Below are 15,000 nucleotides of genomic sequence, written 5' to 3'. Positions count from 1 at the left end.
CATTGTTTAGAATAGCTTAAATATATACAGTATACCTACTTCAAAAAATGCTCGAATATACAGTATACCCATTTCGAAAAAGTAGACTACACCGCTGGCCCCAAACCAATGAGAAACAAGTTAGATGTCTGTACAGAGAACAGATTGTCACTGTTCCGTTTTCCCTTCAATGTCTGTTATGAGACTGTTAGCGTAAGATCTAGCTTCTGAGGTTCTGACCTCATGGCGGGCCTAATGTTTGCCATGGCCGAGCCAGATTTGGCCCGCGGGCCTTTGTTTGGAGACCAAGGGTATATAACCTATGTGATGCATGTGCCATGGCCACAAGGCAGGAGATATTCTTGCTGCAGGACACTCATGTGCAAGCAGGTTTCGTGCATGAGTGCGTATGAGTGCCATGCGTACTTCGTGTCCATTTTGCGCGTGGTAGAACACCGGACAGAAGGTACACAGACGTGTGCGTACGGTGCAATATTGACAAATCTGCGAGGGGTGATCTTCCATGTTGAGGCCAAGGTAGAGTCAGTTTGTGGACTCGTTCGCACGCAGTTGCTTGCGAAATTTAAAGAGCCATTTTTGGAAATAAGCTTATTCTACACCTTCCCTTGAGTTAAATGACTCAGTTTTACCTTTCTCCTGTACGTTCAATCATTCTCCGAGTATGGCAGTGCAAATATTACCTCCATGCTAGCAATTAACTAGTGGCTATCTGGTCTCAGGATTCAATGTTAATTGCTTGCTTGGATGTAATCCCCGGCCTAAGAATTGATGTAAAACGCACCTTTGCGTTTGGGACCCTTCAGGGGGTCACAGAGGTTCTGAAGGGGTGTCGTGGAGAAAAGAGACTTTGAATAAAAACCATCCATAGGTTAACGGTTAACAGTTACCATAATTCCATAATTTGCTTAATAACAGCATTCACTAATAGTTAATAGATGTACTGTATGTGCTGTCCTGTGAATTTCTAGCAACATTGGAGGACAAAATATTGAGAACTACGGCCACAACTATGAATATGTAGCAATATTAAAATTGCCTATGAATATTGTGGGGGGGGGGGGGGGGAGGAGGAGATTGTCTCATGAACAAAAGGGGGGTCCCTGCTCAAAAAGTTTGAGAACCACTGCTGTGTTCTCAGAAGGCCACCTTTGCCTTGTGTTATCCACACCCGAACACTTTCAGTTTGTTGTCAGGGGAAGCTTTAAAGAAATAGAAGGGCATAGAAAAGTTATACATTAGGAAGCTGACAACTGTGATCGGCAAAGCTATCAAAGCAGCAAAATGGTGTGTTTGGTTTTCACTCACTACGAAAGATGATTACAATTACATTATTTGAGGTGTGTGTATTTTTCACTTCAGTAGGTTTTTGCAAATATGAGAAAAATAAGATAAGGACGTAAGATTACAGTGCTCAGATGTGTGTGTGTGTGTGTGTGTGTGTGTGTGTGTGTGTGTGTGTGTGTGTGTGTGTGTGTGTGTGTGTGTGTGTGTGTGTGTGTCTGTCTGTGTCTGTGTCTGTGTCTGTGTCTGTGTGTGCACGCGCACGTGTTTGAAGTGGATGTTTCAAACTCTTTGAAGGTTTGAAGTGTCACTCTATCGTTTAAATGTTGTCACAATAGACACAACATCCATATGCATATCTGTTTATTTTGAGTGGCTCTGTTCTCTACTAATGCAGATCGGGTACTGGAACGAGGTCGACAAAATGGTGGTCACTAAAGATCCAATTTTCTCCAATGACACCATTTTGGAAAACAAGACTGTGGTAGTAACAACCATTCTGGTAAGTTATATTCAATACTGCAATGCTATTTTCTTCATATTCGTACTGCTTCCCAACAAAGCACAAAGGCAGTTACCGCATTGATATTAAAAATTTGTAATTATGATTAGTCTTACTGTACATCAAAATATAAAAATAAATAAAATGATTGATCTGCCAAGAATGTGGTAATATAGAGTAACAAAACACCCACGTGTTAAATAATCTGCCTAAAACTACTTGTGCCCCGTGTACACCAAGCGCAAACTACGCCACCAGAGCAGCGGAAGTCATTATTTCTCTATGGAGGGAAGGCGAATAAAGCTACCAGAGCAAATTCGCCAGGAGCGAAGTGAGCTGAGAATTTTAACGATTACAGTCAAGCTAATCTTATGGTAATGAGCTATGAGGCGGTTGGCGAAAACCAATCGGAGCGTTCATATCCCCGTATGTTCCAGGGTGTCAAGCCAGACCCGTTATGTCATTAGCTAAATCAAACGTGTCAATGCCGCATCCAGCGCGAATAAAGCAAATTCATGGCGAAACTTCTTCAACCTCCTCTGCTACCTGGGTTGTGTAGGTCGTGCTTGGTGTACACAAGGCATTAGGTTGGTCAACAGAGTAACTTCATCCCCATAAGTGGAACTCAGTAATAGTCACTGAAAAGTGAACTACCGTAGTACTACACTTCTATGACATAACACAGGGCCTTTAGTAGTGCACTATGACTTGGTCATTACCATTATGGTAACAGCAAATTTATAACCCTGTCTTAATGGGTTAAAGTCATTTTACCCAGTGTACAGCTATGAGCAGTAACTGTCTTTTTGCTTTGTAGGGAAGCAGCATAGCGCACCTCTATACCTACTGTATAATTCCAGGCTGCCATGCTTCCATATCTGATTTGTGACTGAATTTTCCCCCTAAAGTATCTTACCAACACTACTCTCAGTACAGTAAAATAGTGAAAGTGTGAGACAGAGTGATCATGGAGGCAAAAGGACCAAAGCGTTACACTCTGTTAGACATTGACACACGGTATGCTATATACAGTACAGTACATATCATTCTCTTTGAGTATTATCTGATAAAGGCAAAGAGATGTCATGTTCCTTATGCAGGCGGTGCAGTAGCTATGGGGTGGGATTCCTCTGACACAAGCATTTGAAACGTCATGAATTTGCACAGCGCCTCCAGCTGTCACCCAGACTGTCACTCCCTTAGTGCTGCATGCAGTAGCCTTTATACAGTCATCTTCCCTCTTGTCTTTGGATCTCAACTCCTCCCCTCCTTCCTGTCACTCTTTTCCTCTCTTATCCTCTTTGGGTCTCTGTTTCACTCTGCTTCTCTCCCCTACCCCTCTCTCTCTCCTCTGTGTCTGACAATCTCGCTCCTCTATTCGTCTTGTTTCATCCTCTCCCTCTGTTTCTCTTTGCCCCTTTCTCTCTCCATCTCCATCTCTGTTCTCCTGCCCCCCCTCTCTTGCTCTCTTCCTTTCCATATCTGTCCTCCTGTCCTCCCCTATCTCCCTCCCTCTCTCTCTCTCTCTCTCTCTCTCTCTCTCTCTCTCTCTCTCTCTCTCTCTCTCTCTCTCTCTCTCTCTCTCCCCTCCAACCCCTGCAGGAGGCACCATATGTTATGCTAAAGAAGAACGCAGACCTGTTTGTCGATAATGAGCGCTTTGAGGGCTACTGTGTGGACTTGGCTGCTGAGATCGCCAGGCACTGCGGCTTCAAGTACCAGCTCAAGATCGTGGGAGATGGAAAGTACGGCGCTCGCGACGCGGAGACCAAGATCTGGAACGGGATGGTGGGAGAGTTGGTTTATGGGGTAAGGTGACATTTGGTTACATTCACATACCCTACTCAGAATAGGGTGCAGGCAGTTTTTCCTGCAGAACATTTGTCAGCCAAGTTGGGTGGGAGTTGGCCAGTATTAGACACTACCGTCATTAGAAAGTTTATGTAGGAATATAATATAAAACTCCCAAAAAGGGAATAGCTCATACAGGTTTTTTTGTACAACAACTTTAGATGAAATGACATTCACAACACAATCGTTATTTTTCAAGGGACCCAGCCAAGGTGGTAGGTGTTTGTTGTGAAGGTGGACATCTTGGCAATAAAGTGCCAGGGGAGACGTTGGGTGCAGGACTCGAATAATGCAGAAAGTATAAAGTACACCAGTTGCTAGTGTAGCCTCTTAATGCAGGGTCGCCGGTGGGCCTCTTCACTATTTGCTGAAAATACTCACTACTGCACATCATAACAACATTGCTACGACATTTACCGAGAGCCTTAAGTAACAGATTAAGACATAGACATTACAGTTTTGGTGACATTAAGGTTATAACATAGGCTCTGCGCTAAGGGGTTAAGAGGGTGTTATTCTAGCCTCTTACTGCAGATGGGGTCGCCGGCAGGCCTATTCACTATTTGCTGAAAATGCTTAACTACATCTTAACAGCATTGCTATGACAATACCGAGAGCCTTAAGTAACAGATTGAGTAAGGACAGTAAGGTTATAACATAGGCTCTGCGCTAAGGGGTTAAGCAGACCTGTCTGTGTTTGAGTGGTAGGGTAAGTGCATGGCACGGGGCAAGGAAAGTCTGTCTGTGAGTGGAAGACTGGGTTTGCAGGGTAAGTAGACGAGGAGAACCGAACCGTCTGCGTCTGTGTTTACTGCTTCACTTGAGACACACGAGTGCTCGTCCCGGCCGAGCTGTGAAATTATAAATCATTCATGTGCAGGGGAATGGATGCTTGTAGATCAAAAACACTTGTCTGCAGGTTGAAGTGTGTTGCAGCATACCGAAAAGCCCTCTAGTTATATTTTATTAATTACAACAGATTGCAGATGTACCTCATTAGCGAGAAGAATTTAGCAACAAAAGTTTTATTTTAATTGCAGACTGTTTAGACTTTTAGCAACACCTCATTTACAAATGTTGCATTTCAGTATTCCAACGATTTTCACCTGTGTTTTCTACCAGAAACCCAAATTCTTACCTGAAGAGAACTACATACAACTACCAAATATTGCTATTTTTGTATTCTAATTAGTGAATAACCTAAAAATCACTAATTGCTAGTTATGGCAGTTAGGCAATTCAGCTAATTGTTTCATGAATCTTTATTTTTTTGCAGAAAGCTGATGTGGCAATTGCTCCTCTGACGATCACCCTGGTCCGAGAGGAGGTCATTGACTTCTCCAAGCCCTTCATGAGTCTGGGTATCTCCATCATGATCAAGAAGCCTCAGAAGTCCAAGCCGGGGGTCTTCTCCTTCCTGGACCCGCTGGCCTACGAGATCTGGATGTGCATCGTGTTCGCCTACATCGGGGTCAGCGTGGTTCTTTTCCTGGTCAGCCGTTTCAGCCCCTACGAATGGCACACGGAGGAGTACGAGGATGGGCAGATACAAACCACTGAATCGACCAATGAGTTCGGAATATTCAACAGCCTCTGGTTCTCATTGGGTGCCTTCATGAGGCAGGGCTGCGACATCTCTCCCAGGTCAGTGGGTCCTATGGGCTTTCCGCATTTTCTAGCTCTAAACTCTTTTTTTGGGCGTTTATACCTTTATTCAGGGCAGGACTGTGAGAGAGTGAGACAGGAAATGAGTGGGAGAGAGAGAGAGAGAGGGGAGAAGGTTCAGCTAAGGACCTTGGACCAGAATCAAACCCGGGTCGTGGTGTGGCATCGTAGTAGGGTGATTGAGTTGCTACGCCCCCTTGGCTCTACAATCTTAGCGTATCTCTACCTCTAGATGACTTCCTGTCTGTCACATTAACTCTTGGGGTATACACTGTACATATTGTAGGCAGAGATTGTCATCTAGCTTGATACTTTTGGCTGGCATCTGTAAGATTGCCTTAAACCTGCTAATCTTATACAGTATATACTATATGAAAGGCTTTACCCATTTCATTTGGGATCATTAAAAAATAATATACGTATAATTGCTGCTGAAGGTACTCACCTTAGGTGTATTCATCCATGTTTTTTCTCAAAACGAGTTGATGTGGTTGTGAAAGAGAATAGTCTCACGCATGGTCATTATTACCCATTTAGTTAATGCGCAATACTATGCACTATACCAGCTTAAGCCTCTTTTCCACTGGTAGGCCTACAGCTTGACACAGCGCGACAAGGCCACCACTTTTTGCTCTTCGATTGAGCTGTGTCGTGCCCAATCAAAAAAGCAAAAAGTGGCGGCCGAGTTGCGCTGTGTCGAGCTACAGGCCTACCAGACAACCGTGTGACTCTGTGTTGCATGACTGGAAAAAATACAATTATGCCGTTGTTTTTGAGAACAGAAACCCACAGCCTTTCCTTACAGTCACGCAAGTGAGAGTGCAGTGTGGCGCTCATGTTAATTTAAACTGTTCTCTGGTGAGCTGCAGTTCCACGGCAGATGTGACCCTCTCAGATTATTGATGAGCAACAAGGCTCATGTTTCAGAAGGACCCTTGTACTCTAAATGTTTCTGTGTTCACAAAGCTGCTGTTTTTTAATTCTGTATTAAACCTCAAAGATGTGATTAATATTTGATCCTCCTGAAAGATTCATCAAACATCGGCTACCACAGATTGACCCAAAAAAGAGTGTGGCTAACAGTCTAAGAAACTTCCATTAGAGGAATGTATGCGGTCATGTGAAGCGTGTTCTAAGCCGCGCTGACACGAGGTTCAGAGAACTGAACCTAGGAGAACTTAAATGTGCAAAGCCTGAACATGTATTCTTTAAAACTGTTAAGAAAAAAAAGGAGAGAGAGAGAGAGAGAGAGAGGCAGAAGAAGAGAAAGAGAGAGAGTGTAAAAAGACAACTTGTGATATTAGCAATGTACTGCTTGAATTCATGGCATTTCATCATGTGCTGATTTGGTCTTCTTAGGTCTATTTTAGCAGCCTTTGATCACAAGATTCCCCTCCCCCTCTTTTTCCACGTCTCTATTTCAGGTCTCTTTCTGGACGTATAGTGGGTGGTGTGTGGTGGTTCTTCACCCTCATCATCATCTCCTCGTATACGGCTAACCTGGCAGCCTTCCTGACAGTGGAGAGGATGGTGTCTCCCATAGAGAGTGCTGAGGACCTGGCCAAACAGACGGACATTGCCTATGGCACCTTAGATTCTGGATCGACTAAAGAGTTCTTTAGGGTAAGATTCAAAGCTGGTTTACATGTTTTAGTAATACTTTACATGACGTCAGCGTCAAACGAATGACAAAACAGTGCCGTAACACAGTCATGCATGTGTCATAAACATTATGTCAATGGCATGAACATTTTATGACTATGTCATTACGTGACATTTGGTTATGGTATAGACAGCCCTAATAATGTCAACTTTTCGTGACCATAAAACATCTATGACATTGACATCATTTTTATGACTCGTCCATGACTGTGTCATGACACTGCTTTGACACTAATATGACACTGTCGGTCAAGTAAAGTGCAACCGATTTTTTTTAATAATGCATGGACTTTTGGGTCAGTGCTACAGTACAGTATGCCTGTGTCATGTGATTCAATTGTATGAGTCGTATAAGATATGAGCGTGTGGTTAAAAGTTTTTTTTAAACTATTGAGTCATCGTATGATCAGACCTGATGGTTTTATGCACTATCATCCAATTAGTCAACTTCTTTTGGTCTTTTCGTCAGCCATGGCTCAATGGTTAGAGCACTCAAGATCAGCCTCTATATCAGAGGGTTGCAGGCTCAAATCTCACTCTTACCAGCACATTCATCCATGGCTGAAGTGCCCTTGAACAAGGCACCTAATCCCACATTGTTCCAGGGCCTGTAACAAATACCCTGTAGCTAAATAACTGTAAGTTGCTTAGGATTTTAAAAACAAGTGTAGGCTAAGTGTAATGTAGTGTAGCATACCTGCCGACCATTACGCATTTTGTGTAGCAGATACGAATTTTGACATCAAACTACGGCGCTGTCTCTTCAAAATACGGGAAAACCCAATAGCAAAGTGTATTCACGGGCCCTTATATTATTTCTCTGTAGACTTGCAACCAGCCAGAGCCGTAGATATGGCTCTGCTTCCAACTCTCGCGCTGGCCTTTCCATTGGCCAGCAACGTGTGGAGGGAAAATATTGACCAATCAGAGCGCTGGTTTAATAGCTAGGGGTCTTCATTGTCGCTCCGCTCGAGTCGAGGTATCAGCTGCAGATAGAAAGTTTGCTTCGAAGACACACAAGCAGAGAGACTACTCCTATAATCTCTGACACAAGTGTCCTCCTCCTGTCATCATATATTATCCATATTGGTTCTGTCGCTGTAGTTTTACAAGTGAGCACCGTCAAAATCACCGTTTCAAAGGTAAATGGGTTTTGAGAAAGGTAGCCTCTATAGGAATAGTGAATTGCGTCCAGTTGCTAAATCCGTAAACTTATGAAAATAAATAAAGCTTTAGGTCTGTCGTCCTGAACATAACGGTTCACCCAATGTTTCGCCGTATTTGACGGCAATATGTTTTTTGATATTGGACCGAAACGAGATTACTTCCGAATGAGAAAATGTGGTCGACTGCGCTATAAATTAGCAGATTAGCAGCAAACTAAATTCGGTTTCCCTTTGCGTCGGATCATTTTAACTGGGGGAAATAAAGCGATAGTTCTAACGGTTGTGCTCGGAGTACATCCGTAATCTACCATGACACCGTATAAAGGAATACTGGAGTCGTGGCCCATTCTGTGAACAGGTGTAACAGGTCTTGTGCGTCATACCAAAATATGCATGACTCCACGACTAGAACTATCCGTAATCACGTATGGCAATCTATTAATAAAATATATTGTCCTGTCATCATGTATGTGCAGAACACTGAACAATAGCCAACTCATGACGGCAAATGAGGGTAGATTGGCCAATATGTAGAGAAGTGAAAAAAGAAGCGTGCATGTGTGACGGAGGTCATCTTGCACCTGTTCGCCCCCCTCGGGGATCGAACGTGCGACCTCGTCAACTACAACGGTTCGGCAATGGGAGACACAGTACGATACCGCTGGGCCAAGAGACTAGTCTCTCGGCCCAACGGCACGAGACTGTATGAGGCTATCGGAGGGAGGTTTTACCAACGTTCCACACCAACCCTGTGCTAGTTAGCCTCCGTTACACTCTCCCCCTTAAACCTCACTCCCATCCCGGGTCAGCGGCACCACTGTGACGGAGGTCATCTTGCACCTGTTCACCCCCCTCGGGGATCGAACGTGCGACCTCGTCAACTACAACGGTTCGGCAATGGGAGACACAGTACGATACCGCTGGGCCAAGAGACTAGTCTCTCGGCCTAACGGCACGAGACTGTATGAGGCTATCGGAGGGAGGTTTACCAACGTTCCACGCCAACTCTGTGCTAATTAGCCTCCGTTACACATGCACCTCAAAAGTTACTGTGGAAGTTCCAAGCAGTGGCCATTAGCCCTGGTCCATCAGTAGAGCCACATGACGTGTAGGCTACTGAATGGATGCAAGTGTGATTTTTATGTTAGCCCCCAAGGTAATAATATTAACCTGATATTATCCTAGCCTAGATAACACCTGTCTTCATCTTTTTCTCTACAATCTGCTGATACTTCTTCACAGTAGGTGACAACATCACCATTTATTAATATTGGAGGAAATGATGTAGGAATCATTGCAATTCAACTTTTTGTTCATAAAAATCACTGAAATGCCTCTGTATTAGCCTATATAATCAAATTATAAATTTCTCTACATGTACCTTCTACAGCCAAAAAATAATAAGCAAATGCTTCAATTTCATACTCAATTCCAGCTCTTTAACACCCCCCAAGTGACCAAATGCTCTGTTTGGCTGGTACATAGGATAACTTACTAGCCAGACTGGTGGTATGTTTGACTTGTAAGATTAATAGCCATATTGGTTGGTGATCAATAAAATTAATTTAGAGGCCTGGATTCCAGCACACTATATCATAGCATTTTATTAGTGTCATGGTGTGAAACCAAAAAAAACATCTTCCATGAAAGTTCAATAATGTATGGTAGTTCAAAGTACTGTGAAGAGCAAGATAATCTGGTGAAATTGCCAGATACACGGGATGTTAGGCTAAAATGCATTAAAATGCAGGAAATTGCATTTAAGAAAAGCTAATTTTTCCTGGGGGAGGACCCCTACTCCCCCTGCCTGAATGAAGTGTCCCATATTTTCCCCCTTGACATTTGGCAACCCAAGGTGTGCAAAACAAAGTAGCCTCTCAGATGGGCCCGCCGGCGGCCCATGGTATCGTGCTGTGTTGACCACATTTTCTCACTTGTAGGTATTTGTTGCGCCGTGAATTGCCGCGCCGCGATAAATTGCTACTCAAAAAAAAAATTCAAGGTTGGCAGGTATGGTGTAGTCATCATAGCATTTTAATAATATATAATGTAAGCTAAGTCTCTAACTCTACTTATCTCTTCTCTTCTGTCCTCCAGCGTTCCAAAATTGCCCTATTTGATAAAATGTGGACGTACATGCGCAGCGCTGAGCCCTCTGTGTTTGTCAAAACGACGGCCGAGGGGGTGATGCGTGTGCGCAAGTCCAAGGGCAAGTACGCCTACCTGCTCGAGTCCACCATGAACGAGTACATCGAGCAACGCAAACCCTGCGACACCATGAAGGTCGGCGGCAACCTGGACTCCAAAGGATACGGCATCGCCACGCCCAAAGGATCCTCATTAAGGTGGGTGGAATAGTATAACAATGTGGCCAATGTTGTTATAGTATCCCACCTTCCCTGATGTAGCTTTTAACACAAGCCCTCTGGTTTGGTTTGTATGAGGAGGTGCGGATGTCAACACAACCCACCTCCTTCATTTGATACAAAATGAGATTGCAATTTATTGTAAAAATTTAGAATAAATTGCAAAAAATTATAAATACGTTTGATAAGTTAATGATATGCAAATCTCATTCTAAGTTAAGCTAATCAAGTAGTATGCCAGAGTGAATGCTATTTATTTTAAATTTTAAATTTTAAATTTATCAATCCATTTGATATCTGATATCAATAATTTGATACATTCGAGTATCAGTTGCACATGGTAGTCATGCTAGCATGCTAGCTATCAGGCCATGCACTTATTTGTGTAGCTATATAAGGGTGGTGTAGCATTTCAGAAATATTCCTGTTGTCCAGTTGTGTCTTAATATCTGTTTGAACCTTTAAATGTTTAAACTTGTCTGCTTAGCCTCCTTGTCCCTCTCTCTCCCCCTCCCCTTATCTTTGTAACCATGTTCTGTTTCTCTTGTTTATCTGCTTCATTAGACTTGAAATGCCTTTTTTATGTATGAAGTGTTTTTTGCTCAAACCCCTGCCATGCCCGTGGTTCTTTAAATACTAAACCCGACATTTGTTTTTTGAAAGTGGAATTCGGCCGCTGCGACCCCAAATTTAGTCTACGTGTGAGAGGTGGCATGGTGGGGGTTTCCATGACGACTGTATGTCCCATGCTGATGCTTTTTCTTATGCTCTTGGTACCAAATGTGCTGACTCGTCTAGTTAAACAGTGCCCCGGGCAACCTCTAAAACCATTTCCTTCCTCTTATCTAATTGGCTGAAACATTTATACTGCTGTTTCTAATTGGCTCCAGCATTTGCCCCTAGCTAATTGGCAAAGTCACCTGTAGCGAGATATAGTGTATACCTGAGCATAGTTGTTAGCCAAAGGGGTGGGTGGGTGGGTGTAATGTTGCATGCTTCTCTCTCTCTTTCTCTCTCCTTTAAGATCTGTCCACTAGCTGCATCTATTCTTCTGCTGGTTGTCATGTAGCCTCTCTGGCAGGTAGAAGACAAGAGTGCATCCCTTACAGTAGCTCCCCAGCTCCCCATGCAGTAACTTTCACTCTCACTGTCTGTTTCTCTCTTCTTTCAAAGCGCAGATTTGTTTTTAGTGCTTGCCTTGTTGATGTACCACACACACACACATATACACAGCTTAGATGTGTACTGTAACTCTTATCTATCTTTATCTCTGTGCCACAGAGTGGCGTTTGTGTGGTGTAAATGCCACATTGGGGAGAATATCTTTTCATTGTTATTTATATTTAAGTATCACAATAACGTTTGTACACTTAATGAAAGTTAGTTAGCCACTCTTGGAAAATTATCAAAGAAAGGAAAGCAAAAAAAAACTGAGAAATGGCTCACCCTGTCTTACAAGTATGTTTTATCGTTTCAAGAAATGCGGTTAACCTCGCAGTTCTAAAACTGAATGAACAAGGCCTGTTGGACAAATTGAAAAACAAATGGTGGTACGACAAAGGAGAGTGCGGCAGCGGGGGAGGTGATTCCAAGGTCAGCCCCAGAGAGCATGATGGGTAAAACTCACTGCAACTCCCAACAGTAAGCAGCAGACTCGCATCCACCGCCAAAGAAAATGGCCTCAACCAATCCCACTGACTAATGAAACGAAAAAATACACATGCGGCAGCCATTTTCAAAATGGCCGCCATGTTAGAGGAACGTTAGGCATTAGGTATAGAGTAAAGGCAGCCACGCCAACACATAAGTAGGGAGATAGAGGACCACTTGCAGCACACCACTCTGATTGACTGGCGTCTTTGTGTGAACGCCTCACTGCTGTTTCTGCTGCTTACTCCCGGCGATACGTTAATGCACATCTGGCTCTGCGAAAGCCTCTTTTGCTTAGGCCAAATGGCGCATCAACGTCCTCATCGCCATGGTGATATGAAAAGAGAAAAACAGAACAACAAAATGAGAGCAGGAGGGAAAATGAGAGTCTTAAAGAGCAAGTTGAATCAGTGTATTGTTAATAATAATAACATAAAATAACATTGATAATGTTATTTATGTTATTCCCCACGTGAAGAGTCCCAGTAAACCTTGCAGTATTGAAACTCAGTGAGCAAGGCACCTTAGACAAGCTGAAAAACAAATGGTGGTACGATAAGGGTGAATGTGGAGCCAAGGACTCGGGAAGTAAGGTCAGTCACTGCAGAGTCTTTGTGATCAAACACAATTGTCTTAAGTGAGAATGACCCATGTGCTTAACTTAACTTAGCCCTGTCCAACACACAGCCTTACTACAGCTAAATTCACAGTGAATGCATGACAAGCATTGGACAGATACTGTATGTGTCTTAATTTATAATGCATACTGTATATACTATATATATATATATTGCCTGCACACTGTAGCTATTGCTGGCCACGGCACCTGAGAAAAAATGGCCGCCACGTAATGCATGCACAGCCAGCTATCACATACATGCACACCCACTAACCTAACCTGTCACACATGCAGTACAGCACGCACCTGTGTAATGTTAATAAACCCTCTTCTCTTCAGCGGGCAAGGCTCTCTTAAGAAGAGCCTAGCCCCAAATACACAGCCCTGGGGGTCACATGGGAACCACCGTAGGTCATACAGTAGACAGGAAGGCCAGACAGACTATCCTCCCTCCCTCTGATCACATATCTGTGTCACCTGGTTAGGCCCAAGACCATTTATAAGGGTGTCCAAGATGTATTCAGTGTCAGTGTTTCGTTCCTCTGTGTCTTTATGTGTGTGTCTGTGTATGTTTATCTGTGTGTGTCTGTGAGAGAGAAAGTGTGTATGTCTGTGCTTGCTTGTAGTTGTGTTTATTTTATGTGTGATAGATTAGATATCTGTGTTAGTATTAGTTATTAGTAGTTCATAGTGTGTAGTACATTTCTGTGTTTGTGCTTGAATGTGAATGCTTATATTTCTGTGTTGTTGTGGAACACATGTTTGTGGAAATGTATATGTTCAATGCAACCACTAGACACTATAACAGTTACAAAAGGAGAATGCATAGGAACAGTTGTACGCAATCTTGACACACATTTATCATACTTATACTTACAATACAATATATATTACAATCTGGTAGAGATCCTATGTTAATTTCAAAGGATCGAAAACCAGACAAAAAATAGTAGGCCAAGCTAAAATAGACACTTGTAATTCCATCTGGTAATTAGACAACATTAGCTGCGTAATTTACATATTCAGTGTGACGATAGAGGCAGGGCATGCACGCCTCATGAATAGCTGATTTATTCACTCCCACTGTCGGGGGGAATAAATCGTGTGGACGGTTCATGATGGCACACTGGTGAGGGTCCCGTCACACTCACAGTAGAGACAGATACAGTATGCACCCAGAGGGCCGTATGTGTGTGTGTCTCAAACGTGTGAACTTGTCTCTCTCTCTGTCTCCCCCGTGCCCAAAAGATCACACTGTCTTCTCCGCCCTTCTCTTCATGTTGCTGTCTCTTATTGCTGCCCCTTTCCTTCCCTCCTACCTGCGCCCACACAGTCTTGGTCATCCCTATACATGGCCATCTAGGATTGAACGATGTGAATAGCACTAGCACTTAGCACTAGTAACTAGCATTAGTAGCAACAGCTGGCATTGTTGTATACTGTACGCAGTGCTTAACTCGTCACTGATAACTTAGCTCGTCACTGATAACTTAGCTCAATTAGGCTTGCTTAGCTATGGGCTGCAGTGCTAGCTGAACGCTGAATGAAATGAAACAGAGCTGTGCTCAGCTAACTCACAATAGCTAGCCTTACTACATGGATAGCTTCCCAAACACCGCTAATCTACTGTAGCTGCTACTGTACAGCTAATCACCGCTAACCTCGCATTACTATATTCAGCCGGACAGTATTTTCTTTACCCTGTACTCTGCATTCGGCTGAACATTATGTTAGTAAATGTTGTGCTATTTGCACTAACTCAGCCGGCACCCCAAACACACAGGCTTTATTTCTGCTGCATATGAGCTATCAACCCAGTAGCTCATAGTTAACTCTGTAGATTACATTGCTTCTAACACCAAATTGGCAGCATTGCTTCACCAGTTCAAACCCATACACCACAGGCACTCACCCATCACTAGTAGCTTAATATTGATTATACTTTACAAATGACAAAAACCTCAGTGAACATATTCATTTATATATATTATCTCCTATGTAAATGTTCATTTACCTCTCTTACTAACTCTACTATAACTGTGAACACTCATGATGTTATTGATCTAATGTGTTGACTAAATGAGGATGTGTAGCCTATACAGTACCTGTGATCTCTTGCCTGCTCTGTGACCTTTGACCTTCAACCTCTGACCTCCCCTCTGCCCTTGGAGGTGGAGGTGTGGGGAGGGGGGGTCCCGGCGCCTTCCGAGGCGTCTCTGACGACTTCTGTGTGGTGTG

At 43.3% G+C, this 15,000-nt stretch overlaps 1 protein-coding gene across 2 annotated transcripts in view; it reads left to right on the top strand.

The window, feature by feature from the left end:
• LOC134439124 (glutamate receptor 2-like) overlaps positions 1-15,000 on the top strand; it is a 101,177-nt gene that overhangs the window by 84,356 nt on the left and 1,821 nt on the right. Inside the window, exons 9-14 of one of the 2 annotated variants that reach the window (XM_063188974.1) lie at positions 1,679-1,783; positions 3,386-3,592; positions 4,911-5,278; positions 6,724-6,922; positions 10,225-10,472; positions 12,622-12,736. In XM_063188974.1, the coding sequence (XP_063045044.1) occupies positions 1,679-1,783; positions 3,386-3,592; positions 4,911-5,278; positions 6,724-6,922; positions 10,225-10,472; positions 12,622-12,736 (1,242 nt within the window). Of the gene's footprint in view, positions 1-1,678; positions 1,784-3,385; positions 3,593-4,910; positions 5,279-6,723; positions 6,923-10,224; positions 10,473-11,971; positions 12,087-12,621; positions 12,737-15,000 lie in introns of both variants that reach the window. The other variant, XM_063188973.1, reaches the window with a different exon arrangement.

This window comes from Engraulis encrasicolus, chromosome 22 (genome assembly GCF_034702125.1).
Source record: "Engraulis encrasicolus isolate BLACKSEA-1 chromosome 22, IST_EnEncr_1.0, whole genome shotgun sequence".
NCBI classification, from domain to species: domain Eukaryota; kingdom Metazoa; phylum Chordata; class Actinopteri; order Clupeiformes; family Engraulidae; genus Engraulis; species Engraulis encrasicolus.
Note: the sequence above shows the minus strand (reverse complement) of the source record. Positions and strands in the feature narration are given on the sequence as shown.